A 27,757-nucleotide genomic window follows, 5' to 3' on the forward strand; every position below is an offset into this window, starting at 1 on the left:
GTATCTGGACGGCAAGATGGCGGAGGGTAAGCGCAGTCAGGTGGGAGCAAAGGGAGCCTGGTGTGTGTGTGAACTTGAGTGTGGCCCAGGCTGGGCTAAAATACAGTTTACTTTCACATAACCAAATAAAAATTGTCCTCCTGGGGCTGGAAGTTTCAGTAACCTGAAGTTTACTTTAAAATCTTATTTCCACATGGGAAAATCTGAAATAAAAGTTGTTTTCTAGTAGGAATTTGGCAGTTTCTGAATCGGTCCCTGTGACTGGGTGGAGTCTGGAGGAAAATAATCCACAGATGGCTAGTGTACAATCCTCTGGATCTTGCCCAGACCCTCAGTAGAAATAAGAATGGTCCGTCGAGGAAAATTGAAAGCTTTTGATAATTGAAAATAAAAATGCTGGCAGAATTCAGCAGCGCAGGCAGCATTTCATAAGTATAGGAGCAGAATTGGGCCATGCAGCCCATCAAGTCTACTCTGCCATTCAATCATGGCTGATCTAGCTTTCCCTCTTAACCTCATTCTCCTGCCTTCACCCCATAACCCCTGACTAATCAAGAATATATCTATATCTACCTTAAAAATATCCATTGACAACCTCCACAGCCTTTTGTGGAAAGAAAATCTGAGTTAATATTTTGGGTTGAATTGGCTGTTTGAAGTTGTAGACTTGGTGCCCAGGGGTGGATAACACAAGAGATTGCAGATGCAGAAGCTGTGAGCAGAAACAAACTACTGGAGGAATTTAATGGACCAGGCAGCATATGTGAGAATATATGGGACAGAAAATTGGAATTTGAAGAAGGGCCCAACCCACAATGTCTTCTGTCCATTTCCCTCCATAGATGCTGCCTGGCCTGCTGAGTTTTTCTCGAGGTTTGTGTTTTGATAGGCAGTTTTATTTATTTTAAAACTCACTAGCAATTTCAAGCAGTTACTTGAAATCAGAAATAATTTTTTTAAATGTCTGAAATACAAAGTGAAACGACAATATCCTCGCAAAAGTAAATGGGCACCAAATGACCAGAGGCACATGAGTAAATGGGTGTCTTTATACAAATGACTGGTTCTATAGAATACCTCTGGAAAACTAAAGAAACGTTATCACAAGTTATCCTTTAGTGGTATGGAGCCTTGTCTGGTGTGCTGCCTTCTGTTTTGCCATGCTTGAAGCAAAAATACATTGTCTTCGGAGAGGAAAATGCAACTGGATAAACTGATTGATGACTTTTTTTGGAGAACCAAGGAACTACAGATGCTGAAATCTTGAGTAAAACACAGTGCTGGCATAACAATGCGTCAGACAGCACATGTGGGGGAAATGGATAGGCAGAGTTTCGGGTTGGTACCCTAGAGGATATAGCTTTGCTAGAATTAAAATGGAGCTTAAACGTGTCAATTCACTTGCACTATGTTGATATTTCCTTGTGTTTAGATCATTGAGGTTGGATTAGATTCCAGTTAAGTGTATAAAATGTCTATCAGGACTCCCCTCAGCCTCCGATGTTTCAGAGAAAACAATTCAAGTTCATCCAACATCTCCTTATAGCTCACACCTTCTTGTCCAGGCAACATTCTGGGAAATTCTTCTGCACACTCTCCATAGTCTTCACTTCCTTCCCATAATAAGGTGACCAGAACTGCACACAGTACTCCAAATGCAGATTAACCAATGTCCTACAAAACTGCAACATGACTTCCTGGCTCTTATACTCAATACTCTGACTAATGAGGCGAAGGTGAATGCGTCACTTAGCACTTATCATATATTTGCTATCCCACTATATCTAATTGTGTTGCTACTTTCAGGAGTACATCATTGCTGCTAAGGGTCATGCTGTTTTCTCTACACTTTCCCCCTACATTTGACATCTTTGTAACATCTCACACTTACCCAAGTTAAACTCCACATGCCAATTTGTCACATATACCTGTAATTAATCTATAAACTGCTGTATCCTTTTATAGCCTTCAAGGTCCACAATTCCATTAAACAACCCATCTATATTTTCGTCCAAGTTACTTATATATATCACAAACCACAGAGGTCCTAGCGCTGATCGCTGTGCAACACCATTGGTCACAGACGTCGAGCCAAAATAATACCCTTCCACCACTCCTTTCAGTCTTCTATGTGAAAGCCAGTTCTCATATTAAAGCACCAGGGATCCTATGCATCCTAATGCTTAATCTCTGAAGGACGTACCAGTGTAGTGAAGCTTAAAGGGAAGGATAAATCGGACAGTACCAGCAGATTAATGATTATATAAACTATACAAGTCCACTTGAACTATACAACTTTTGAAATTTAGTATCATATACTCTCCTTAAAATATTGAGCCATGATCACCAAAGCTATGCTAAACATCAAAAGTTATTTGGAAATGTGAAGGTTGGATAAAGATTTCAATTTTCTAATGTGATTCAGTGAAAAATATAATGCATCCTCCAATTCAAGTCAAAGATTCAAATCTGGCACTAGAGTTTTGGAATCTTTTTTTTAATGTGTTTTGAGCTTTAGAAGAAATGAAAAACTTTCATCTGCTCTTCTCCAGGTAGAACAAATCCACAATTTTTCTAATTAGCTAATCACTATTTTTAATGTCCTTGATTATTCCTCATTTAAAAAAAATGTTTGATTGTCCTTGTAAACAAGTTATACAGTCTAGTTTGATGACCATCATCAATATTTAATTTCATTAAACTTTGACTATTTAAAGAGGCTGGTATTATTAACTTAATGACAGGCTTGTGAGGAAACACGTGACCATTGTTATTAATTTGTTGTTAATTTTTCACTTGTGTACAAAGATGCATCTCTGCAGGACGCAAGCATTACAGGGAAATGCAATAACAAATACTGACACTATAAAGAATAGCCAATCATGAAAAGTATTCTGAATTTTAACTTGGACAAACAAGATTTTAGAAGGGAATATTAAAAAAGACAATCATAGACACTAAAGCATTTTGCAGTAAAATAAATAGTTTTTAAGTGTAATGTAGGAAATGCAGCAACATGTTTGCACAGACCAAGCACTGTTGTGTTCATGACCTAGTCATTGTATTTAATTATACTGATTCAGATATGAAAATTTGAAGAGCACCAGAGACAGCTGAACTGCACATCTTTTGAATTATGACTTTTGGATTCTCTTCAACTTGACCAACCACAAATTTGTTTCAAGTCTCACCTGAAATCTGTCCGTCTAAATTTAAAGTCTAAATTTAAATCTCTGAATGGACATAAATATTAAATTATCTCATATCAGAGGAATTATATTAATTTAGATTATTTGTGTCTGTCATGCATGCGATATGTGAATATTTTGGGCTCATGAAATAAACCCGCTACTTATTAATATCAACATCTTATTTCAAGAGTCAAGAGTATTTTATTGACATTGTCCAAAGTGGAACAATTAAATTCTTACTTGCAGCAGCAGCAGCAGCAGCAGCACAACAGGCTTGTAAACACAGTACTGTGTTTCTGATACAAAATGGATATGAGAAATTCATTTTGTCAATTGTTTCAAAACCTGTGAAAACATCTACATGCAACTCCCTGCTTGTGCAATGGAAATTTACCCTTACAGAATTCACAAATCACCACTCAAAAATTCAATATACTGAATGAAATTTGCTGGCACAGAATTATGTGTAAGAAAAACAAAATAATTTTTTTAAAATTTATCAACACACGTTTCATGACACGTGCAGATGAGTTACGGGAAATTGTGATTTTCTAGAAACGCAACGTCCCTCCATAACCTGAATTATCTTTCATTAACTAGTTTCATTTTTATCCTCCAACAAATCAATTTAGCCAAAGGTAGAATATCCCGCTCATGAAAGTGACCTGGACATTTCCACCACATCAGGCAAGGTTCTTGCTTTTACCCAGAATAATCTACGATCGTATGAGACATAATTATTTTCTACAATCATTCTTTTAATGCACTTCTAAATGATTCTTGAATCTTCAGTGTTTTTCTCGTCTTCTGAAAAAAAGCATATTCATCCTACAGCAAAAGCTTCAATTAGATATTTCATCCACCAACATCTTGGTGAATCTCCTTTTCAGCCTCCTTCCACCAATCACATCCTTTGAAGGGAAAATCGGAAGTATCAGTATTACAGTTGAGCAAAGGGGACTATGGAGGCATGAGGGAGGAGCTGGCCAACATTGACTGGAAAGACACCATAGCAGGGAAGACGGTGGAACAACAATGGCAGGTATTTCTGGAAATAATACAGAAGGTGCAGGATCAGTTCATTCCAAAGAGGAAGAAAGATTCTAAGGGGAGTAAGAGGCGACCGTGGCTGACAAGGGAAGACAAGGACAGGATAAAAATAAAAGAGATGAAGTATAACATAGCAAAGATAAGCGGGAAGCTAGAGGATTGGGAAACTTAAAGAGCACCAGAAGATAACTAAAAAGGCAATATGGGGAGAAAAGATGATGTACGAAGGTAAGCTAGCCAAGAATATAAAGGAGGATAGTAAAAGCTTCTTAGGTATGTGAAGAGGAAAAAAATAGTTAAGACAAATGTGGGTCCCTTGAAGACGGAAGCAAGTGAATTTATTATGGGGAGCAAGGAAATGGCAGACGAGTTGAACAGGTACTTTGATCTGTCTTCACTAAGGAAGACACAAATAATCTCCCAGATGTACTAGTGGCCAGAGGTCCTAGGGTGACAGAGGAACTGAAGGAAATTCACATTAGGCAGGAAATGGTGTTGGGTAGAATGATGGGACTGAAGGCCGATAAATCCCCAGGGCCTGATGGTCTGCATCCCAGGGTACTTAAGGAAGTGGCTCTAGAAATCATGGACGCATTGGTGATCATTTTCCAATGTTCTACAGATTCAGGATTAGTTGCTGTGGATTGAAGGGTAGCTATGTTAACCTGATTTTTAAGAAAGGAGGGAGAGAGAAAACGGCATCATAGACCAGTTAGCCTGACATTGGTGTTGGGGAAGATGCTGGTCAATTATAATTCGTGGACGCATTGGTGATCATTTTCCAATGTTCTATAGATTCAGGATTAGGTCCTGTGGATTGGAGGGTAGCTATGTTAACCCAGTTTTTAAGAAAGGAGGGGGAGAAAAAACAGCGCGTTATAGACCAGTTAGCCTGACATTGGTGGTGGGGAAGATGCTGGAGTCAATTATAAAAGATGAAATAGCGGAACATTTGGATAGCACTAACAAGTCAGCATGGATTTACAAAGGGGAAATCATGCTTGACTAATCTTCTGGAAATTTTGAGGATGTAACTAGGAAAATGGACAAGGGAGAGCCAGGGGATGTAGTGTACCTGGACTTTCAAAAAGCCTTTGATAAGGTCCCACATAGGAGATTAGTGGGCAAAATTAGAGCACATGGTATTGGGGGTAGGGTACTGACATGGATAGAAAATTGGTTGACAGACAGGAAACAAAGAGTGGGGATTAACGGGTCCTTTTCAGAATGGCAGGCAGTGACTAGTGGGGTACCGCAAGGCTCGGTGCTGAGACCGCAGCTATTTACAATATACATTAATGATGGATGAAGGGATTAAAAGTAACCTTAGCAAATTTGCAGACGACACAAAGCTAGGTGGCAGTGTGAACTGTGAGGAGGATGCTGCGAGGATGCAGAGTGACTTGGATAGGTTGTGTTAGTGGGCAGATGCATAGCAGATGCAGTTTAATGCGGATAAATTTGAGGTTATCCACTTTGGTGGCAAGAACAGGAAGGCAGATTATTATCTGAATGGTGTCAAGTTAGGAAAAGGGGAAGTACAAAGAGATCTGGATGTCCTTGTTCATCAGTCACTTAAAGTAAGCATGCAGGTAGAGCAGGCAGTGAAAAAAACTAATGGCATGCTGGCCTTCATAACAAGAGGAGTTGAGTATAGGAGCAAATAGGTCCTTCTGCAGTTGCACAGGGCCCTAGTGAGACCACACCTGGAGTATTGTGTGCAGTTTTGGTCTCCAAATTTGAGGAAGGACATTCTTGCTATTGAGGGAGTGCAGCGTTGGTTCATGAGGTTAATCCCCGGGATGGCGGAACTGTCGCATGTTGAAAGAATGAAGCAAATGGGCTTGTATACACTGGAATTTAGAAGGATAAGAGGGGATCTTATTGAAACATATAAGAGTATTAAGGGATTGGCAGAGGCAGGAAACATGTTCCCGATGTTAGGGGAGTCCAGAACCAGGGGCCACAGTTTAAGAATAAGGGGTAGGCCATTTAGAACGGAGATGATGAAAAACTTTTTCACTCAGAGAGTTGTGAATCTGTGGAATTCTCTGCCTCAGAAGGGAGTGGAGGCCAATTCTCTGGATGCTTTCAAGAGAGTTAGATAGCGCTCTTAAAGATAGCGGAGTCAAGGGATATATGGAATAGGCAGGAACGGGCTTGTGGATTGTGGATGATCAGCCATGATCACAGTGAATGGCGGTGCTGGCTCGAAGGGCCGAGTGGCCTACTCCTGCACTTACTGTCTATTGTCTATCTTTACAAGAACTATCAAAATTGCTCATAGGATTCTGATGTGGCCATCTAAAGGTATTTTATAACTTCTGTGCTCTTATATTCTATGTCCCATCCCATATAACTTTATCACCCAATCTACCAGTGATGCCACCTTCAGGGATCTTTGTGCTTGAACATCACGATCCCTCTGTTCCTCAATCTATCCTTGGGCTAATATTCATTGTGAATGACCTCCCAAATGTGTCACAACATTTATCAGGATAAATTCATACAGCCATTGCTCTGCTATTTTGATATTTTATACCTCGCAAGTTACTAGATTACCTGTCAATGATAGCTTAACTTTTGTGGACTTTATTAGAGAAGATATATTCATTCCAGTTACAAGAAATTAGATGCTGGATGTCTTGCAGCAAGTGACCTCCCGATGTCCCACTGCTTTCCAGGAATTGCTCGGCACAAGATGGAATGCACTCTAATTGTCCAGATGAGTTCAGCACCAAAAACCCTCAAGAGTCACAATAACATCCAGGACAAAACAACCCCTGTGTTTGTGACCCTACTGAGCATCTAAATATTCATTCCATCCATCACCATCCTAAAGTGCTTGTGGTTTGTACTATCTATAGAAGGCTCTACAGTTGCTCCCTCTGGATACTCCAAAAGCACCTCCTGAACCTAAAAGCTCTGCCATCAAGAAGGACAGGGTAGCTGATGCATGTGAAGTTTCTCTTTGTGCAACTCACACAACATGCTGACTTGGCAGGATACATATTGCCAGTCCTTCATTATTACTAGGTCTAAATCCTGGAACTCCCTTTCCATTTGCACTGGGACTACCTTCACCAGAGCACTGCAGCAGTTGTACAAAGGTAGTTCATCTTTTTGAAGGTAATTTAGAGATGCATAATAAATGCTGACTAGGTACGCTCAGATCCCCCAAGGACCTTGACCATTTTGTAGCTTTGACACCCTGTATGTGGCGACTACTTGCATACTTTGTCTATGGTATGCAAAACAGAATTTCACATGTGATAATAAAGTATCATTCATTCATTCAATTATTCATTCAAATATTTTAGGTTGAGGTCTTATTTCAGACAAACGGTCTTCGACCTGCAGCACATTAAATATGCTGGGGTTGACAGGTACAAGCTCATGGTCCGTAATCTGTTTTCCTGGGGATTTGGTATAACATTTGTGCTGAAGAGGAAGTTACCGTTATTGACAAGGACAACCATGGAGAAAAAGAACAGTACTATGGCAGGACTAGGACAAACAGGACAAGGCCCTTCGGCCTATGATGTCTGTGCCGAACATGATGCCAAATTAAACGAATCTGCATATGATCCATAGCGGTATTAGTCTATTATGTTTATACAATACAATACAATACAATATATCTTTATTGTCATTGTACCCAGGGGTACAACGAGATTGGGAATGCGCCTCCCATACGATGCAATAATTTAAGTAATTAACAGCAACCCAACGAAACGAAACAATTGTAACAGTTTTTAGACAGGGTAAAGTGCAAGTTGATCTATGCGTTGTGGCCATCCGGCTCAGCAGGACCGGTTCATAGCAGCTATGGCCCTGGGGATGAAGCTGTTCCTGAGTCTGGAGGTGCGGGCGTAGAAGGCCTTGTATCGTCTGCCCGATGGAAGGAGTTCGAACAGACTGTTGCAGGGGTGTGAAGAGTCTTTGTAGATGCTGGTGGCTTTTCTGAGGCATCGTGTGTTGTAGATGCCCTCCAAGTCTGGTAGCTGTGTTCCGATGGCCCTCTGAGCTCTATGGACTACCCGCTGTAGAGCTTTCCTTTCTGCCTCCGTGCAGCTGAGGTACCACACAGGGATGCCATGCGTTAGGATGCTCTCTATGGTGCAGCGGTAGAAGGTCGTCAGCAGCTGTTGGGGTAGACCAGACTTTTTCAGTGTTCTTAAGTAGAACAGTCTTTGTTGTGCCTTCTTGACCAGCGCAGCAGTGTTATTGGACCATGTTAGGTCCTCCGAAATGTGAGTGCCCAGAAACTTGAAGCTGGACACTCTCTCCACACTGTCCCCGTTGATAGAGATCGGGGCATATTCCCCGTTATGTGACCTACGGAAGTTGATGATCAGCTCCTTGGTCTTGGTGGTATTTAGGGACAGGTTGTTATCCGAGCACCAGTCCGCCAGGTTCTGCACCTCCGCTCTATAGTTTGTTTCATCCCCGTTGGTGATAAGCCCGATCACCGTTGTGTCGTCTGCAAACTTGACAATGGTGTTGCTGTCGAATGCAGGAACACAGTCGTGTGTGAAGAGGGAGTAGAGCATGGGGCTCAGAACACAGCCCTGTGGTGTGCCGGTACTCAGGGTGATAGTGGAGGACAGGTGCGGGCCCATTCTCACTGCCTGCGGTCGTTCCAGCAGGAAGTCCAGGATCCAGTCACATAATGACGAGCTGAGGCCTAGCTGGTGGAGTTTGGTGATGAGCTTGGTGGGGATGACCGTGTTGAAGGTGGAGCTATAGTCTATGAATAGCATCCTCACGTACGTGCCCTGTCTCTCTAGGTGAGTCAGGACAGTGTGAAGAGCCAGAGAGATGGCGTCCTCTGTGGATCTATTTGCCCTGTATGCAAATTGATGTGGGTCAGGGATGCTGGATTTGATGTGTGAGAGGACCAGCCTCTCAAAGCACTTCATGACTATCGGCGTTAGGGCAACCGGGCGGTAGTCGTTCAGGTTGGAGATCTTTGCTTTTTTCGGCACCGGAACTATGATAGCCGACTTCAGGCACTTGGGGACCGTAGCTAGATATAATGACAGGTTAAAGATCCTGGTGAATACCTCAGCCAGCTGTTCAGCACAGTCCTTCAGTACCCTTCCTTGAACTCCATCCGGTCCTGCAGCCTTGCGTGGGTTGACCCTTTGCAGAGCGCGTTGTACCTCCTGTGTGTTCAGTTGCAAGACCTGTCCCACCGCCTCGGCTGGGGTTCTTTCACTCAAGGTGGTTTTGCCAGTTTCAAAGCGGGCAAAGAAGGTGTTAAGCTCGTTGGTCAGTGCCATATCGCTGTGGGGGCAGGCAGGGCTGCTCTTGTAGCCAGTGATGTCCCTGACACCCTGCCACATGCTTCTGGTGTCCGTGGTGTTGGAGTGGTCTTCCACCCGTTGCCTGTGGGTGTCTTTGGCCCTTTTAATACCTTTGTTCAGGTATGTGTACCGAGCTAAAGTGAAATATTTTATTTTCGTGCTATCCAGTCAAATTAAATCATACCATACACAAGCACAACAGGTATTGCAAAGAGAAAAATATTGGAGTGCAGAATATAGTATTATAGCATTATAATGTTAGAAAATTACAGAGAAAGAGTTCAAGGTGCGCAACGAGGTATTCCACCCCTTCCTCCCCATTCCCTGTTTAATCATGTGCCATCTAAAAGCCTCTTAAAAGCTACCATCATATTTGCTTCCACCACCCCTGGCAGCATATTTCAGCCACCTTTCACTCTCTGTGTAAAACACACATCCCACACATACATGCCGCCCCAGGCACACATTTGTTTAGCACTGGAGGAGCGGCAACTAACACCAGATGGCGTACCTTGACACCTTTCCCATCATAGCGGTGGACTTCAACAAAGCCAGGTTGAAGATGTCACTTCCAAGCTACCACCAGCAGGTGTCCTGCAGCACCAGAAGATCAAACATTCTCGACCACTGCTATTCCATCATTGAAGATGCCTATCACTGCATCCCTCGCCCTCATTTTAGGAAATCAGACCACCTGCCTGTGCTTCTTCCTGCATATAGGCAGCAACTGAAGAGCGCAGCTCCAGCAGTGAAGATTGCATACAGGTGGTATGGGGAGGCAGAGGAACGACCGTAATTGCTTGGAGTCTGGGTGATGTTCAAGGACAGCATCAAATCTGAATGAATATGGAAATATGTGGAGGAGTGTATTCCCAGCAAAACCATTTGCGTGGTCATTCAAGTCTGGTGACACAGATTCATACAGGAAGTCCAGGTACGACCTTGATAAGGTCATCCAAAAGGTTAAGAGAAACTTATGCTCTAAATTGAAGGAAGAGACAGACGTTCGGCAGGTGTGACAGGGCTTACACACCATCACTTACAACAAAACAAAAGCAGGTGGCAGCTCAAATGACAGTGGCATCATTCACGGATAAGCTCAATGCGATTGAGCACGCTTTGACATGGAGCACACTGATGTGCCTTCTCGGGACCCCATTGCCCCCATTGTCATTGCAATCTCAGTTTCCAAGGCCAATGTCAGAAGATCCTTCAGGTGGGTGAACCCTCAGAAAGCATCTGGACCTGATGGTGTACTTGGTTACATTCTCAAAACCGGCGCAGACCAACTGGCTATAGTTTTCGTAGAGGTCTTCAACCTCTCATTACTGAGGGTTGAGATTCCCACTTATTTTAAAATGATATCAATAATACCAGTGCCCAAGAAGCGTAAGGTGACATGCCTCAATGACTACCGAACAGTGGCACTAAAGTCTGTGGTGACGAAGTGCTTTGAGAGGTTGGTTATGGCACATATCAACTCCTACCTCAGCAAGAACCTGAACCCTTTACAATTTGCCTACTACCACAGTAGATCAACAGAGGAGGTGATCTCGCTGGCTCTCCACTGTGCATTGGACAATAAGAACACGAATGCCTGAGAATTAAGGAGATTACAAAAAGTAGTGGACAATGCCTGGTCCATCACAGGTACTGACCTCTCCACCATGGAAAGGATCTATAGGAGGTGCTGCCTCAAAACGTCAGCCATCATCATCAAGGACCCACATCACCCTGGCCATGCTCTCATTTCACTCCTGTCATCGGGAGGAGGGTAGAGAAGTCTGAAAACCAGTTCAGGTTCAGGAACACCTCCTTCTCAACAATATCAGGTTTTTGAAAACTACAAACTAAAGCCTTCAGGCATTTTGCACTAACATGTTTTTTATAATTTATTGAACTTTCTTTGTTTATTGTGTTCTGAGCACTATTTTTTACAGACCTGTTAAGCGCCTGTCCCACTTAGGCGATTTTTTAGGCGACTGCCGGCGACTATCAAAGTCGTAACAGATCGCCAAAATGTTCTTTTACCCTACGACAATGACCACGACAATGCCGAGTCAGGTCGATACAAGTTACTTTTTTTGTGAAACTAGCACCTGGCCTCGAGATTACACCGTCTCCGGAAACATCGCAAAATTCCCACGCTTATCAATGCTTCTCCGGCGTCCTAATTTTCGCTGAAATCACTGACAAGTCGGTAATTACTTGAGAGTTTTGAAATATAACATCTTGCCCGGGTTACTTGAAAACCAAGCTTCACGGTAACAAGGCATAAACTGGATTGACTTCCAATTTACTAATAGCAGTATTAAGAAATTTAATTTTAAAAGTGGTTAAATGGATTTTTGTGCGGAGTGTGGGCATTCTTTGAAAATGTATGGGAGATGCATATCTGGTTTCTGGGTTGCATATCTGGGTTTGGAACCTACTTTAAATGTAATCGCTGATGGCCATAAACATTGCGAAAATTCCTACGCTTACCTGACCGTCAAACTGTTGCCTCCAATCTACCTGTCAAATGGCCTGACGGTAAATAAATTGGTTAAACACAAGTATTTTATGGTATCTTCGAATTACTTTACTTAATTTCATATTATGTGCTTCTAAATGCATCTAAGGCAACCTAGCAAACCTGGGGACAGCATGCGACAGCGCCCGCAATAAGCAACGATACCTGGCGACAAGCCAGCTGTCGCCGAGAAATTTCAAGCCAGATGACTTCTCAGCGATGTGCGGAGATCCACAATGATTCTTTGAAGACTCCTCACGATCATGCCTGTGACCTCCCGGCGAACTGTTGGCGATAGCCTAATCGCCGGCAGTCGCCTTAAAATCGCCTAAGTTGGACAGGCCCTTTATGTTGCTGCAAGTGAGAATTTAATTGTTCCATTTTTGGTACATATGACAATGAAAGACTCTTGACTCCTTTAAACATTCCCCCTATCGCTTGAAATATATGCCCAATGGTATTTTTCATTTCCTCTATAGGAAAAAATATTTTCACTGTCGATCTAATTTGCCTCTATAATTTTATAAACTTCTATCAGGTCTCCACTCAGCCTGTGGCTGCAAAGAAAACAATCCTAGTTTATCCACCCTTTCCCTGTAGCTAATATAAGTATTAATTTATTATTTAGTATTAATTTATTATTTTCTCTAATCCAGGAAGCATCATGGTAAACCTCTTACATGCCTCCAAAATCTCCACATCCTTTCTGTAATGGGGTGGCCGGAACTGCACACAATACTCCAAATGTGACCTAATCAAAGCTTTATGAACTTGGAATTTGTTGAGGAGGATATGCAGAATGAGTTTGGAAGAGATAGAATTATACAGGTTAAAGACAGCCTGAAGGGTTACAGTTATTTGTGTGTTTTGTGGATTTGGTGGTGATTATTGAGACAGAGGGTGTAGAGATTTGAGATGTACAGTGATATAGGAGGGTCAAGCGAGGAAGAAATAAACTTAGGCCGAACCAATAATTGTTTGGAAGTAGTCAAACTTTTGTTCTGGATCCATAGTTCACTTTATGTATTCATTCATATCAAATTAATATTGTTTGTACAATGCAAAATACAAAGTACTGGAGGACTCAGCAGGCCAGGTGGTGACCCGAAATGTTTATTTTTTTCCCTCCACAGATGCTGCCTGGCCTGCTGAGTCCCTCCAGCGCTGTTTTTTGCTCAAGATTTCAACATGTGTGAATTCTGTATGTACAATTTTTTGACTTTCTATATTGTTATAAATTGACTAAAGCTTTAGTTCAGAATTTTTAGCATACACAAAACTTTAGCCAACACTGAGGAGATAAAGAGAAAGATTGTTATTATTAAAGGCAGCATAAATGGTGAATCTGAATGTTTTAGGGGGAATTTCTAAATGTTTCAGTTTGAATATTAACAAATTAAATGAGTATTATTAATCATTGAAAAACTAGCATGGTATTCTTTCCATTATCAACAGCTATAATTATTGCATTTAAACTGCTTTTGATTATAAGAGAAATCCAAAACCGTAATAATCAATACAATATCAGTGTCATTAGTTATTAGTGATATAAAAAGTTCTACCTATCTCGGTATCTCCTGCTAATTTCAGGATCCCATTGTTTGTGCTTATATTTTCTCTTACTCAACTGCTCATGAGTGCCCACCTGTCTCTTGGCACTTTCCGTAAACTGCTGCCGTGAAATCAGAAGCAAAGACTATTCCAACGGTTATAAAACAAATGCAATCATATTTGCAAAATATCATATGATTCAAATTCCAAGTGTGCCTCCAACCAGATAGTAACATGGCACAAGGAACATGCCTTCGGGAAGAGAAGCTTTGGTGGAGTCTGAATCAATATTGGTGGAATTGAACCTGAGCAGTTTTATTGAGGTTGACAACAGAGATGTTATTTTATCAGTGAAAATTGTGCGACATATTTGTTGTACTGATGCTAATTAAGAAGGTGGAGTAACATTGAATGATAATACTAAAATCAATAATACTTTGATGAACCTGGGCTGTGATTGCTGAATGATTTTCTGAAAAAGGATCCTGACCTGAAACATCCATGTTCTCTAGAGATGCTGCCCGACCCGACCCGACATTCAAGAGAGAGCTAGATAGAGCTCTTAAGGATAGCGGAGTCAGGGGGTATGGGGAGAAGGCAGGAACGGGGTACTGATTGAGAATGATCAGCCATGATCACATTGAATGGCGGTGTTGGCTCGAAGGGCCGAATGGCCTACTCCTGCACCTATTGTCTATTGACCCGCTGAGTTAGTCAAGCACAAAAAAAAATGCTGGAATATATCAGCGGGTCAAGCAGCATCACTGGAGGACATGGATAGGCAATGTTTCGGGTCGGGACCCTTCTTCAGATTGATTGTGGTAGATGGGAGAAAGTTGGAAAAGAGGTGGGGCAGGACAAAGCCTTCCAAGTGGTAGTGGATATAGGTGAGGAGGGGGGGGGGGGTGATTCCTAGATGGGTGGGCAATTACTAGGGATGAGAATAAGTCAAGAGGGTATAAAGAGAGAAGACGGAAATGTGAAGCCAGAGCTCCACTGCCAAATATATCCTCGAGGTATCCTACTTTTCTCTAGAGACGTTGCCTGTCCCGCATTATTGTGTCTATCTTCGATGTAAACCAGCAACTGCAGTTCCTTCCTACTACTTTTCTGTTGCTCCTTATTTTCACCCAACAAACAAGTAGCAGCAGAAAAGTAGTAGGAAGGAATCCTTTAAGGTTCCTTTATCGTCGTTACTTTTTTGCATCTTTCTTTCATTGTTCTTTATCTCTCCACATCATTGTCTATGTCCCTTGTTTCCCTTATCCCTAGCCAAATTGAAGAAGGGTCTCGACCTCAAACGTCACCCATTCCTTCTCTTCAGAGATGCTGCCTGTCCCGCTGAGTTACTCCAGCATGTTTGTGCCTATCTTCGGTATAAACCAGCATCTGCAGTTCCTTCCTACTACTTTTCTGCTGCTCCTTTGTCTCTCTGAGTTGCTGCAGCACTTTGTGTTTTGCTGAATGATTGACGTGTTTACTCTGACGTGCCCCCTCTCTCGCTCTGGCCGCGCACGCGCGTGGTGGCCGCCGCTGGTTGCCGGGCCCGGACGCGTTGTTGGAGTCGTAGGGAATGAGCGGGAGAATCTGCCGGCGGCCCTTCCACCCGCTCTGACAACCAGCCGCTATCATCACACACAGCCGGTAAGCGACGTGTGGAGGGAGGTTGCATCTTTGCCCGGGGGGGCGCGCTTGTGGGAGAAGTGGGGGACACGTTGCATTGTTCCCCAGCCAGGGGACGGATCCGGGACCGAGCGGGCTGGCCGCTGGACCGGCGGCGTAAACATTCCCACCTATCTCCGTGAGCAGCGCGGATGGGCCGTCCGGCCGCTCGCCAACAACCTTGCTCATTCACCATTGGAGGCAACTGCTTTTATATTTGGGCCTAATGTTGCTGCTGTTCCGGATCCCACTCTTAACCGTGTATCAGCTTAACATCCTGGATGGCAACATTCGTTTTAAGGAAAGACCCTGCAACACCATTGCACTGCTTGCTTGCATGCATGATGATCCACCAAGAAATTTGTTTTAGAAAATGCACGATTGGAACATGAATCATAATTACTGAACTTGATTAGTTCTGCGCTATACTGTCTCCTTGCTTGAATGGGTCATTATTTTGTATACAATTGAAGATCTTCGAACATCTTTTAGACCACGCATTTGCACGGCCGTTTCTTGAACACTTTGTATCAACTATGGCCCCGTGGCTGAGTGTCTGAGTCAGGAATGTGCCTTCATTCAAGCCTTGTATGTGTGTGTATATAATCATATATAAATCAGGACTTGCGTTTAGTGCAGGAAGTGATGAGAAGTGGCGTGTTTCTGGACGAGGTCTTACCTTCAGTAAAACCATCTGTTCTCTCGGGGGCTTTAGGATCCCAATGGACAACAATAGTGAGGGGGAAAGGGTTAATTCTGATGTCTGACCAATATTTATTTTTCAATTTACTCTGACAGAAGTAAAAATTCTATCACCTAGAGGATGGTTGTGGGTTGGAAAGGATAGCATCAAGGAAGTGATGAAGAAAAATTCTATCACCTAGAGAATGAACTATCACCTAAAAAGGCTTTGGAAAGACATCTATTTAAATAGTACTTTAACAGTATCATGATGTATTGGACTGAATTGGGTGGATCTTCTTTTGATTAATAAAGACAGGCTCCTAGTAAATATTGTAGATATACTCTGATCATCACACTGTTATTTGTGGGAACGCTAGATGGTAAATCCGACTCTTGTATTTCCCACACTATAAATCTGCCCTGTGTTCCAACACAGTTTCATTATCTGAAAAGCACTTTGGGCTGTCCAGAAATTGTGATAAGTGCATTTTAAATGTTAATATAAAAATAACCACAGACAATGGTGATCTGAAATGGGGAAAAAATTAAAGCAGGATGCCATGTAAAAATATTGAGTCCTCTAGCACACAATATGCCATGTAGGTTTTTTTTTAAATTAACTATTGTTCCAGAACATATTAAAAATGTAAAGGGGAAATTTGGAGTTTGGTTTAAAACTGCATCTTTTTTTTACAGACCACGTTAGCCCATTTTGGCAATCTATTCAAAATGCCAGCTGCAGAAGAAGATCACAGTCAGATAATCCGTGAGGTATGGGCAAATAACCTGGAAGAAGAGATGAGACGTATTCGTCTGATTATTCAGAAATACAACTATATAGCTATGGTAAGTTTTTTTTTGAGCCATGTGAATGTAGTTCACAAAATGCTGGAGTAACTCAGCAGGTCAGGCAGCATCTCGGGAGAGAAGGAATGGGTGACGTTTCGGGTCGAGACCCTTCTTCAGACTGAAGAAGGGTCTTGACCCGAAACGTCACCCATTCCTTCTCTCCCGAGATGCTGCCTGACCTGCTGAGTTACTCCAGCATTTTATGAATAAATCGATTTGTACCAGCATCTGCAGTTATTTTCTTATACATATGAATGTAGTTCACTGTTGATGGCCTTCTGGGAATGGGGTGTAAAGGAAACCAATTTAGAATCCATGGGAATGAAACAGTGGCACAGCTGGTAGAGGTCACCTCAAAGTTCGATCCTATCCTCAGCTGCTATCTGTGGAGTTTGCACGTTCTCTCTGACCATGTGGGTTTCCTCCAGGCACACCAGTTTCCTCCCACATCCCAATGACTTGCATGTTTGTGGGTTAATTAGCCTTGGTAGATTGCCCTTAGAGAGTGGATGAGAAAGTGGGATAACGTGGAATTTGTGTGAATGGATGATCAATGTGAACTCGCACAGAAGGGCCTGTTTCCATGCTATATCTTTCAATCAAGCAAATATTGCAATTTAACATACAAGTATATAGTAGTCTCTGATTATACAACTTTTGGAGATGTTGGGATTTCAAGAACATCAATGTTTATTGTACAAAAAGATGACACTGTGATAAAAGGTCAGCCATGGTCTCCTTGAATGACATGATAGGTGTGAGGGACTTGATGGCCTGTTCCTTCTGTTTGCCAAGGAGCAATGGAGTACAACTTACAGACATGGCTTTGTGTTAGAGCAGGCGTGTCAAACTCATTTTAGGTCATGGGACGGAATGGGCAAACTGCGACCATGCGGGCCAGATCAGTTGTGCACGCGCGCGTACTCCCACAGCTTTCGTTACCGTTTTTTCAACTTGCTCTCATGTGCCTCAGTCTCTGCTATAACTACAAAGTGTTTCACTTTACGAATTTCGTTTTTATGAAGAAGATTGCCCAGCAAGCATTACTTTTATGATTGGTATATAGGGCCTAGATAGAGTGGATGTGGAAATAATGTTTCCAGTAATAGGAGAGTCTAGGACTAGAGGTCACAGCATCAGAATAAAAGGGTCATACATTCAAAATGGAGATGAGGACAAATAGGTGGTGAATCTGTGGAATTCATTGTTACAGATAGCAGTGGAGGCCAAGACATTGGGTATTTTTGAGGCAGAGATTGATAGGTCTTGACAAGGATACAGGAAGAAAGAAGACAATAGAATGTGTTTGAGAGAGAAAATAGATCAGCCATGGTTGAATGGCAAAGTAGACTTGATGGGCTAAATGGCCTAATTCTGTTCCCCTGTCTTATAGTCTTCCTACAGTGTTTATGTTTTGCCCACAATGGGCTGGCTGGGTGGTGAACAGCCAAACAGCAGCTACCTGGCATGGTGAAAGATGGTCTGTCCATCATCTCACCTGAAGGCCCCACTCCCCATTCTTCTCCTTATGTCTTTCTTCCTTCCCCTCACATCCTCTCCCCTCACCTCTCATGTCCTTCTCTACCCTCACCATCTCGCTCACCTGCCCTCTCCCTTTCCTCAGCCTATCCCTTCTCTCATCCCCACCTCCTTCCTTCCAACTACTCCCCACTCCCCTCCCTACTTCGTCCTCTCTCTTTCCTTACCTCGTCCCTAGATCCCCTCCCTTCCCTTATCCCTAAACACCATTCCTTCTCTCATCTACTCCCTTCCTCATCCCCTCCCCCGACTTCTTTTCTTTACCACCTACTCTGCCACTCCCCTCCCTCGACACCCTCTCTTCCCTTCCTCTTGCCCTAAAAACCCTCCCTTTCCTCATCTGCTCCCCCTCCCCTTCCTCTACCACCACCTTCTCCCTTCTCCTCCTTATTCCCGCATAACTATCAGCACGTCTTCACATCCCACCTAACCTTAACCCAAACCCAGAGCCCCCACCCTGGAGAGCAGCTCAGATTTTGGATCGCTGGCTGTGGCCCCATTCACAGTGCGGCGACTTCCCACCAACCTCTATCCACGCACTCACCTGGGTCTCAGGTACATGGTGGCGGCCCAGGCACTTCCCGGTGTCCACAACAACACTGAGACTCCTCACCTTCCCCAGCGCCGTCCCCTTCCCGCCTGCGCCACCAGATATGGGCGTAGCTTCCACTCACCCCCGGGAGCTGTGGAGTGGGTAGGTGACGGTTGCAGATAGGGCTTGCATTTTCCTCTGCTCAAAATTCATATTTCCTGCAAGTTTAAGCGGTCATGCAGCTCATTTTCTGTGTATAATCTAACAGCGTTGGCTTTTCCCCAAATCATTCCGCGGGTTGGATTGGACCCCTTCGCGGGCCGGATGCGGCCTGCGGACCGGTAGTTAGAGTAATGAGTAGAGTACAACAAATTGATCATTGGTATGGAAAGGTGCTTGAGAATATTGCTTATTGAAAAGTATTGTGGATAGGAAACAAATGAGAAAACCACATTTTAACGGCAATAAGGAAGAATGGTGTTCATTTCTACGCCTCTAGTTTCCTGCAACCATGAAAGAAAACTAACGGTCCCTTTCACAACCACAGAATGATTTCAAAGTCCACAAAGTGCAGGAGGCTGTGGTGATCAATTTACACGTGCTCGGGAACGGTTTTTAAAAAGCGCATCTTTGAGCAACAGGTCTATTTCAGGTATTGCCTGAGGAATAAATGTTGGTCAGAACAGTGGGAAAGGTCCCTCTAGTTTATCTTATGAGATGGTGGACTGGAACCCATTTCACTTGAAAGATGGCATTTCCAACAGTGCAGAACTGAATTGTTAGTCTCAAATGTTTGCACAAATCTCTGTAGCAGGCTTTAAATCAACAAAATCACTGACAAAAGACCAACTAAGAAAATAACAAAGTGGAGCCATTTATATAAGTAGGAGAATTGGAGCAAAATTGAGTGTCTTTCTGTGGCAAGAGTGAAGGGGTCCCAGGTGCACAGCCAATAGATGCTAGAGATTTAAACAAACAGAAAACACTGGATCGACTAAGCAGGATAGGTCGCATCTTTAGGGAAAATAAACATAAAATGCTGGAGTAACTCAGCGGGTCAGGCAGCATCTCTGGAGAAAAGGAATTGGTGACATTTGGAGTCGGAAGAAGGCTCTTGACCTGAAATGTCATCTATTCCTTGTCTCCAGAGATGCTGCCTGACCTGCTGAGCTACTTCAGCATTTTGTGTCTTATCTTTGGTGTAAAACAGCATCTACAGTTCCTTCGTACGCACTGAGCATCTTTAGAGAACTGACTTTTCTAGTTGTTAACTTTTTTGCCTTCCTGAGTAGCTGACTCTCATTTTCTTATTGTTTGGGCATTCTCCATTATCCATGCTGTTCACTGCTGATGCTCATTTCTGGATCATCTTTACTGCTTAGGCACCAAACCACGGAAGGGGCCTATCCTGAAATGTTGACTCTGTTTCTCTTTCCACAGGTGCTACTTGACCCAAGTGTTTTTGGCATTCTGTCTTTCCTCAGATTTCCAGCATCTGGAGTGTTATTGTGTATTTGGCTCAATTTGTATTTGGTTCAATATGTTGTTTTTGTTTTGTTTTCATAGGACACAGAGTTTCCTGGTGTTGTGGTAAGACCCATTGGAGAATTTCGTAGCACTGTAGATTACCAGTATCAACTCCTGCGATGTAATGTGGACTTGCTTAAAATCATCCAGCTAGGCTTGACATTCATGAATGAGAAAAACCAGTATCCTCCTGGGACCGCCACATGGCAGTTCAACTTTAAATTCAACCTCACGTGAGTGCCATTAACTTTGCCAACTCAGCATTTTCTACCTTTGCCTCCCACTCCCATCTCTCATGAAAGCTTAGCATGTTGCTGGGGATTGATTTCATTACTGCAGGCTGCCCGTGGCCATTATCCAACAAGCTATTGGGATGCAACTCCTTTTGTCCCATCCCAGAGATTCTTGCAATCCTGGGGTAATGGTCAGAAGCAAGATTTGAATCCTCCCTTCCCCATGGTAATTGAATTGTAGCATCTGAGCACTGCCCTGGTTGAGGTTAATTAGCACGTGACAGATGTGACGTACGTGGTGCCATGTTGATCTGTGTAATTACTGAAAGGTCAACTTCTGAATCATTGCGAGTACCCATGTGGACTTTAACTGGATTGTATTTCATTTGTTTCAAAGTGACCCAGCTTCAAAATTCTTGTTGAAAGAGCTTTACTTTTGTTAATGATTTTTTTTTCTTTTATCTTGTGACCTTAAAGGGTTAAGGTATTTTATTTGGGGAACAAACTTGGATTTCCATTGAGCTTTGCCGATTTGTTACATCAAATGCAAATGATAATTTTACAAGGAGGGAAAGAACATAGTTTAAAAAATCCTTTTGTTTTAAAGGGAGGATATGTACTCTCAAGACTCAATAGATTTGCTGAGAACTTCTGGACTCCAATTCAAAAAACATGAAGAAGAAGGCATTGAAACCTCTTACTTTGCAGAGCTGCTTATGACATCTGGGGTTGTGCTTTGCGATAATGTTAAGTGGCTTTCGTTTCACAGGTTGGTGCTAATAATTAAAGTTAAGATGTGATATTGGATTTGTATAATGGAATGATTATTTCACTCTTTCTGTCGTCGTCCCCCAGTCTATCTCCTGACAATGAATTTTGCTCAACTGGAATTCAACGTGACCCCCATCGTGTTGTGCCTTTAATATAATTCATATAATGTCATCTAAGATAATTCACCACACTTAATCTGGCTTGAAATTTTGCACAAGTAAACTGTTAAACCTTTTGCAGCTGCACTGTATCTTGTGCCTATATTTTTGTAAGAGGACAAGAAAAATGATCAGAAGTTAACCCCATGTTTGCTTTTACACAGCTATGCCTTTCTGTTTGTGCTTGTATAATAGTTTTCACAAATATACTGCAGCTCCTGTTGCTCACTTGTAAGTTCTTGTTGCACTTTCTCCCGTGCTTCCTATATCATGATGGCTTAAATTGTCCTGGGTCTTGTCAGGTATCAAGGTTTGGGCCTTGACTCCTGTTTGGTGAAGCGAGCATATTTGCCTGGCAGCTTTTTTTTTTAGCTTATGGAACGTGCAAGGGTCTGGATAAGCCTCTGATCCATCTCCACCACTGATTAGGCCTCTGCTTTCCATCAGGAAAGGCTAGCGTAAGAATAGTCACCCGTACCCACACTCTTACCACCCCCTTCATTTGATTGTGAAGTCAAATGTACTCCTGAAATAAATAAACTGCTGACATTTTTCTTTAGTGCTTTCAATAATTTATTTGCACTTTATACTATTAATTTCATTTCTTGGTTTTAAATTCGTATCTATTTTGATTATTGAATATCTCTTATTATGAAACCTTTTTAAAATAACTGCATCAACCATGGCTAGTCAGCAAGTTATCGTTACCTTGTGGAGCGGAATGGGTATGAGGCTAGGTAGCAAGCGAAGAAAGCAACTATCGGGCCAAACAGGGACACAAATTGCTTTGTTTGAGGTACTAAGTCAAGATTGATGCTGCTTGAATGCATCCTGCTTTTCCAACGTTATTTGATATTTGAAGAAAAGCAATAGTAGCCATGATCCTCTCTTCAGCTATGGATTTATGCATTGCTTTTGGAGAAAATGTCGAGGAGCCAGGAAAGTGAACCTTGCATCACAGATCTCTGAGGACGACCCAATGTCACAGCTGTTGGAGCTGCTGCCTCAAAGTTCGAGAGACCCAGATTCGATCCTGACCTTGGATGCTGTCTCTGTGGAGTTTGCACATTCTCCATGTGACAGTCGATTTCCTCTGGATGCCTCAGTTTGTTCCCACATCCCAAACATGTGTGGGTTTGTAGGTTAATTGGCCTCTGTAAATTACCTCCAGTGTAGGGAGTGTGTGCGAAAGTGGGAACTAGTGTGAACAGGAGGTTGGTGTGCGCTGAAGAGCCTGTTTTCATTCTGCATCTTTCAATCAACCTCATTGAACGATAACATAAAGATAATTATTAAGATTGTTTTGTGAATAATTATGTTTAAAAAAATTTTAATTTAAATTTTGTTGTAAGGAAAAAGACATTAAATTTGAATTATGTTCTGATCATTTCATTACGTCTAAAAATTGTGTTTGCTGCAGTGGTTATGACTTTGGCTACTTGATTAAACTTCTAACCCACTCCCGACTACCTGAAGAGGAGCAAGAATTCTTTGACATCCTCCATTTGTTCTTTCCAGCAATCTATGATGTGAAGTACCTGATGAAGAGCTGCAAAAACCTGAAGGTAAAAATCAAACTGCTGGAGGTACTCATTGGGCCAAGCAGCACCGGTGGTGGGAAATGGACGGACTATGTCTGAAGGGTCCTGACCCAAACGGTCACCTGTCCATTTCCCTCCACAGAAGCTGCTTGATCCTCCGGGTTCCTCCAGCTTTTTTTTGCTCAAGATTCCAACAACAGCAGTCTCTTGTATCTCCAAATCATGAAGGTTCTCATTTGAAGCTGCACATAAATTGCATGTTTTCTGGTTGTGTTGGCTGTTACATTCAACAATTCAACTAATCATTAAGCGATATGTTGATGTAGCAAGTTTACTTTTAATCTTCATTAAATCATTTTGTGTTGGTTTTCAAAATAAGATTTGTTTATATATTGTACATGTTTACATCACAATGAGATGGATAATTTGACCGGTGTTATTTCCATCAGCTAAATTTCTTAAGACCATTTCTTAAGATTTCTAAATTTCTTAAAATTTGCCACATACAATAAGACTGTCTCTAGTTTATGTTGTGCATAGTGATAGATTTCACAGTGGTTTTGCGTATTTTCAGGTGCAAGAGTGCTCTTCCCATTTTTACATTAAAATCATGAGTCAGTTACTATTGCAAAGATCTTCCCCTGCATCCCAGTTTGTAGCACCAGGCTGGCAAAATAATTTGTAGGACTGTTTCGTTTAGTTTATTGTCATGTTTACCGAGGTATAGTGTAAAACATTTGTTGTGTGCACACCAATCAACGGAAAGACAATAGATGCCATTTACAATCGAGCCATCCACGGTGTACAGATATACATGACAAAGAGAAAAACGTTTTGTGCAAGATAAAGTGCGATCAAAGATAGTCCGAGGGTTTCCAATGAGATAGATAGTAGCTCAGGACTGCTCTCTAGTTATTGGGAGGATGGTTCAGTTGACTGATAATATCTGTTTCCACCTGTTTTAACTGTTTTCTAAGCTAAAGAGTTGTTTAATTGCTCTGAGTATTGTCTGAATTCTGCAACCATTTTATAATGGATTTCTCCACAGGGTGGTCTCCAAGAAGTTGCTGAACAGCTTGAGCTAGAGCGAATTGGACGACAGCACCAGGCAGGCTCAGACTCCCTTCTGACAGGCATGGCTTTCTTCAGAATGAGGGAGGTATGGAAGTCACTTCCATTATGAGAATTTTCTGTAAAGATGGATCAAACTTTTCTACATGTCAAGAAAAAATATCCACGAGTTGAAGATTTAAGATTTTTTTTAAATCCCCCCTTTTAAAATAATTGTTCCTGTTTTTTCCAATTTCATGGCTAGAATTCCTGAATATTGTATCCAATATCAAGCGCACATCCCTAATGTTCTCTTAGATAGGGAGAGAGTAGATTTTTGTGTTTTGCGCTTCATTATTCGGAAGGTTTCAGTGTGATTTTGTTTTTACCCCCTCATCCTAGTTACCAAAATGAAATGTGAAAAATCTTCTACACTACTAATGTCATGCTAGTTTTGAAGGCAGGTTTCATTGTGGTATTCAAAAGGGAGTTCAATAGGATCTGACAGCAAAAGTAAATCTGGGTAGATGAAAGGGGACTACCAGGATTATATATGTAAAACCATCTATATTTAACTATGTTGGGATGGATTCTTTTTTATAAATGATGATTGAACAAGCATAAACTTCATGGGTCATGTCTATTAGCTGTTGTGTTTATTTGGAACTCTTGTTAATATTTTGATCCTAGCACTAGCAAATGTGTTTGGACAAACAAATTGGACTGATTTCAATGAAATTCAGGAGTTACAGTGCATGTTTTTTAAGATCATAAAGTTGCTCTGCTAAATATAACTTTGGATCTAAGTGAGAGACCTAATAATTCTAGGGCGTTACGGTGGCACAACAGTAAAGTTGCTGCCGTACAGCACCAGAGACCCGGTTTTGATCCTGACTACAGGATCTGTATGCAGTTTATACGTTCACCCCGTGATCTGTGTGGGTTTTCTCTGGGATCTCCATATTCCTCCCTCACTCCAAAGACGTACAAGTTTGTAAGCATAATTGTAAAGTGTCCCTAGTGCATGTAGGATAGCGTTAGTGTGCAGGGATCGTTGGTCGACGTGGACTCTGGGCCGAAGGGCCTGTTTTCGCGCTATATCTCTAAACTAAACTATACTAGTATACCCAAGGTTTTGACCTAATTTCTGATACCTGATTTCTGAAGAAGGGTCTCGACCCGAAATGTCACCCATTCCTTCTCTCCAGAGATGCTGCCTGTCCCACTGAGTTATTCCAGCATTTTGTGTCTACCTTCTGATACCCCTTGCAGGTTAATGGTAGTGTGCTGATTTGGTATAATATTAAGCTTATTAGCTGACCTTGCTTTCTGGGGCAAAGCTAATGATTTCTGCAAGGTGGTTTACCCAATGTCATTGTTCCTGAGCAATGCCAACCCAGTGGAGACGTACAGTACTTCATTATAAATCCCCCGTCTGGGCGGTTGTTACACGCGCATCCTAATTGCTTGTACTTTATTTTTCAGCTATTTTTTGAAGACAACATTGATGATACAAAGTACTGTGGACATTTATATGGTCTTGGATCAGGTTTAACTAATAACCATAATGGGACAGCTGGCACATCCGAAGAAGAAACCAACAGCAAACAGCACTGACCTCGGCTGGGATGTTTTATCAACTCTTGACATTTTTAACAGACATTTTACTACAGAATGAGTATTCTCTTTGCACAAATTTTGGATATATTTGGCAGAATAATCAAACATGGCTGCACATACAATATATATATATATTGTGTGCCATTTAACATTTGTAAATGCTGTCCTGCAGTCTTTTATTTAGATCCATTGAAGGCATAGGAAGGAAGTCAGGCTCAAGGATAATCTGCCAAGATTTAGTGATGCTCTTTTAAATTGAATGCAACAGTGCTTATTTTCTCATTCTTTTGCCAACCCAATTTTCATCGTGACTGCGTTAATCTTTGTAGTGTGCACGACTTTTGCATACTCTTACCATGGGCTTTTGCATACACGGGTAACTGAGAATTTCTGTGCCTAAATACATTCATATTCTGAGTGGTGTGGGTGTAAAATGGTTTCAGCGCTAGAGTTTTTAAAAATCTGGTTATTGTTTATCTTGCAATACAGTGTTCACAAAATATTTCAATGGCATCTAGAGTGAAATTTTCCTTGTATTTAAAGGGAAAATCCACATCAGTAGCAATGTAGAAATCTTAAATTGTAATTGTTCTATTCAATTGGCTTGAACAGTCAAAAGCAGGTAAATCAGTTGAGAATTGAACTTGTTTTATGGTGGTACTGTGCTGTTATTAATCTTCAGAATGAATTAGTTCATTGAAAGTGAGTTGTTGATGTTTATACTTTTATCCGATGTATGTTTATAGTTACAAATCCTGCTCAAAGGGGAAAAAACAGAATTTTTACATCAATACATTTTAAACAAATTTAGATCTTCATTTCATTGTCAAATACGAGTAACATTACAAATAGTAATTCGGACAGCATTTGTGCCCTAAATCTGAACGGAGAGGGTGACCCCAATCATTCATTGTGACTTCAATGGGATGGCAACTTATGATATTTTTGTTGTATTAGAGTTAATTATTCCATTAATAATACCACAAGAGCCGTAAAGTGATCCATTCATACATTAAATATCACAGGTTGTCATGAGTACAACCTTCATGCTGTTTATTTTTCATTTCGGCAGTAAAATTTACTTGTACATTTTCATGTTTAGAAAGAGATCTCTTGATGGTATTTTTAATTATACATGCGTAATTTACCTTTGCTTAGCTTCCAAAAATGAATCTTGATATAAAATATTATTGTAGGACTCAGTGATTGGTATCTCATGAGATTGGAGTCGATTGGTTTTATGCACTTCCTTCCACAGATTTTTTTTTAAAGAATTAACTGATTTGTAATTATTTTAATACTTTGAGGCAAGCTATCCATCTTAAAAAAAATCCTGAACCAGTGTATTTTAAACAAGTTTGTAAATTAAAGATTTGTTCTGACAAGAACTTGATGTGTAAACTTGGTCTGATGTGTATTAATAGCAAAGAATGGTATATTACTTTAGTTTGCATCCATGTGGACAATATGGAGTTGGAAAGTGTCTGTCTTTCTCCTCTATAGGGCAGCTATTCTGTAAAAGGTTGTGCATTTTTTTTAGCTGCAATTGGATCCTTGCTAATTTTTGTTTCGTTATGAATCTGTGCATAACTTCGATTCATTTTGGTGTTTTAAATTCTTTTGACTGCCGTTACATGTTTTGTCATCTGCAAATTTTAATAATTGCAGTTCTCAAAGTTATTGAGAATGAATTAATTTCAGCTATTATACTTAAAGACCATACCTAAATGCTGAATGAACTTCAAAATGAAAAAAAATACTGGGCCCGAGTTATAGACAGACCAACAAGATGATTGAAATAAAAGCTGGAGTAACTCAGTGGGACAGGCAGCATCTCTGGAGAGAAGGAATGGATGACGTTTCAGGTCGAGGTGATGTGTTTGGTTCAGTTCATTTTGTGATGGTCTGAGCTGTGTCTCTGCAATTTCTTGCGGTCTTGGATGGAGCTGTTCCCAAACCAAGCTGTGATTCATCCCTA

At 41.6% G+C, this 27,757-nt stretch overlaps 1 protein-coding gene across 3 annotated transcripts; it reads left to right on the top strand.

Annotated features, from left to right (window-relative positions):
- On the top strand, nt 1-27,168 carry cnot8 (CCR4-NOT transcription complex, subunit 8). 3 transcript variants are annotated; one of them, XM_078411421.1, is made up of 8 exons: nt 1-26; nt 13,196-13,263; nt 16,656-16,805; nt 20,446-20,639; nt 21,247-21,408; nt 22,989-23,133; nt 24,158-24,268; nt 25,645-27,168. In XM_078411421.1, exons 1-8 carry the CDS (start codon nt 17-19, stop codon nt 25,774-25,776), a joined length of 972 nt encoding a protein of 323 aa, XP_078267547.1. In that variant the 5' UTR covers nt 1-16; the 3' UTR covers nt 25,777-27,168. The 3 variants fall into 3 exon arrangements, with proteins under 3 accessions (XP_078267547.1, XP_078267548.1, XP_078267549.1); XM_078411422.1 differs by lacking the exons at nt 1-26; nt 13,196-13,263 and adding an exon at nt 15,107-15,257; XM_078411423.1 differs by lacking the exons at nt 1-26; nt 13,196-13,263 and adding an exon at nt 15,339-15,476.
- The last annotated feature ends 589 nt before the right edge of the window (nt 27,169-27,757 follow it).

The sequence above is a fragment of the Rhinoraja longicauda genome, chromosome 14, assembly GCF_053455715.1.
Source record: "Rhinoraja longicauda isolate Sanriku21f chromosome 14, sRhiLon1.1, whole genome shotgun sequence".
NCBI lineage: Eukaryota > Metazoa > Chordata > Chondrichthyes > Rajiformes > Arhynchobatidae > Rhinoraja > Rhinoraja longicauda.

Bases quoted from the DNA above. Each gene is read 5' to 3' on its own strand.
- cnot8 (XM_078411421.1), top strand. The intron at 16,806-20,445 runs GTAAGTTTTTTT...TTGTTTTCATAG, and splicing joins AATACAACTATATAGCTATG to GACACAGAGTTTCCTGGTGT. The intron at 24,269-25,644 runs GTATGGAAGTCA...TTTATTTTTCAG, and splicing joins CTTTCTTCAGAATGAGGGAG to CTATTTTTTGAAGACAACAT.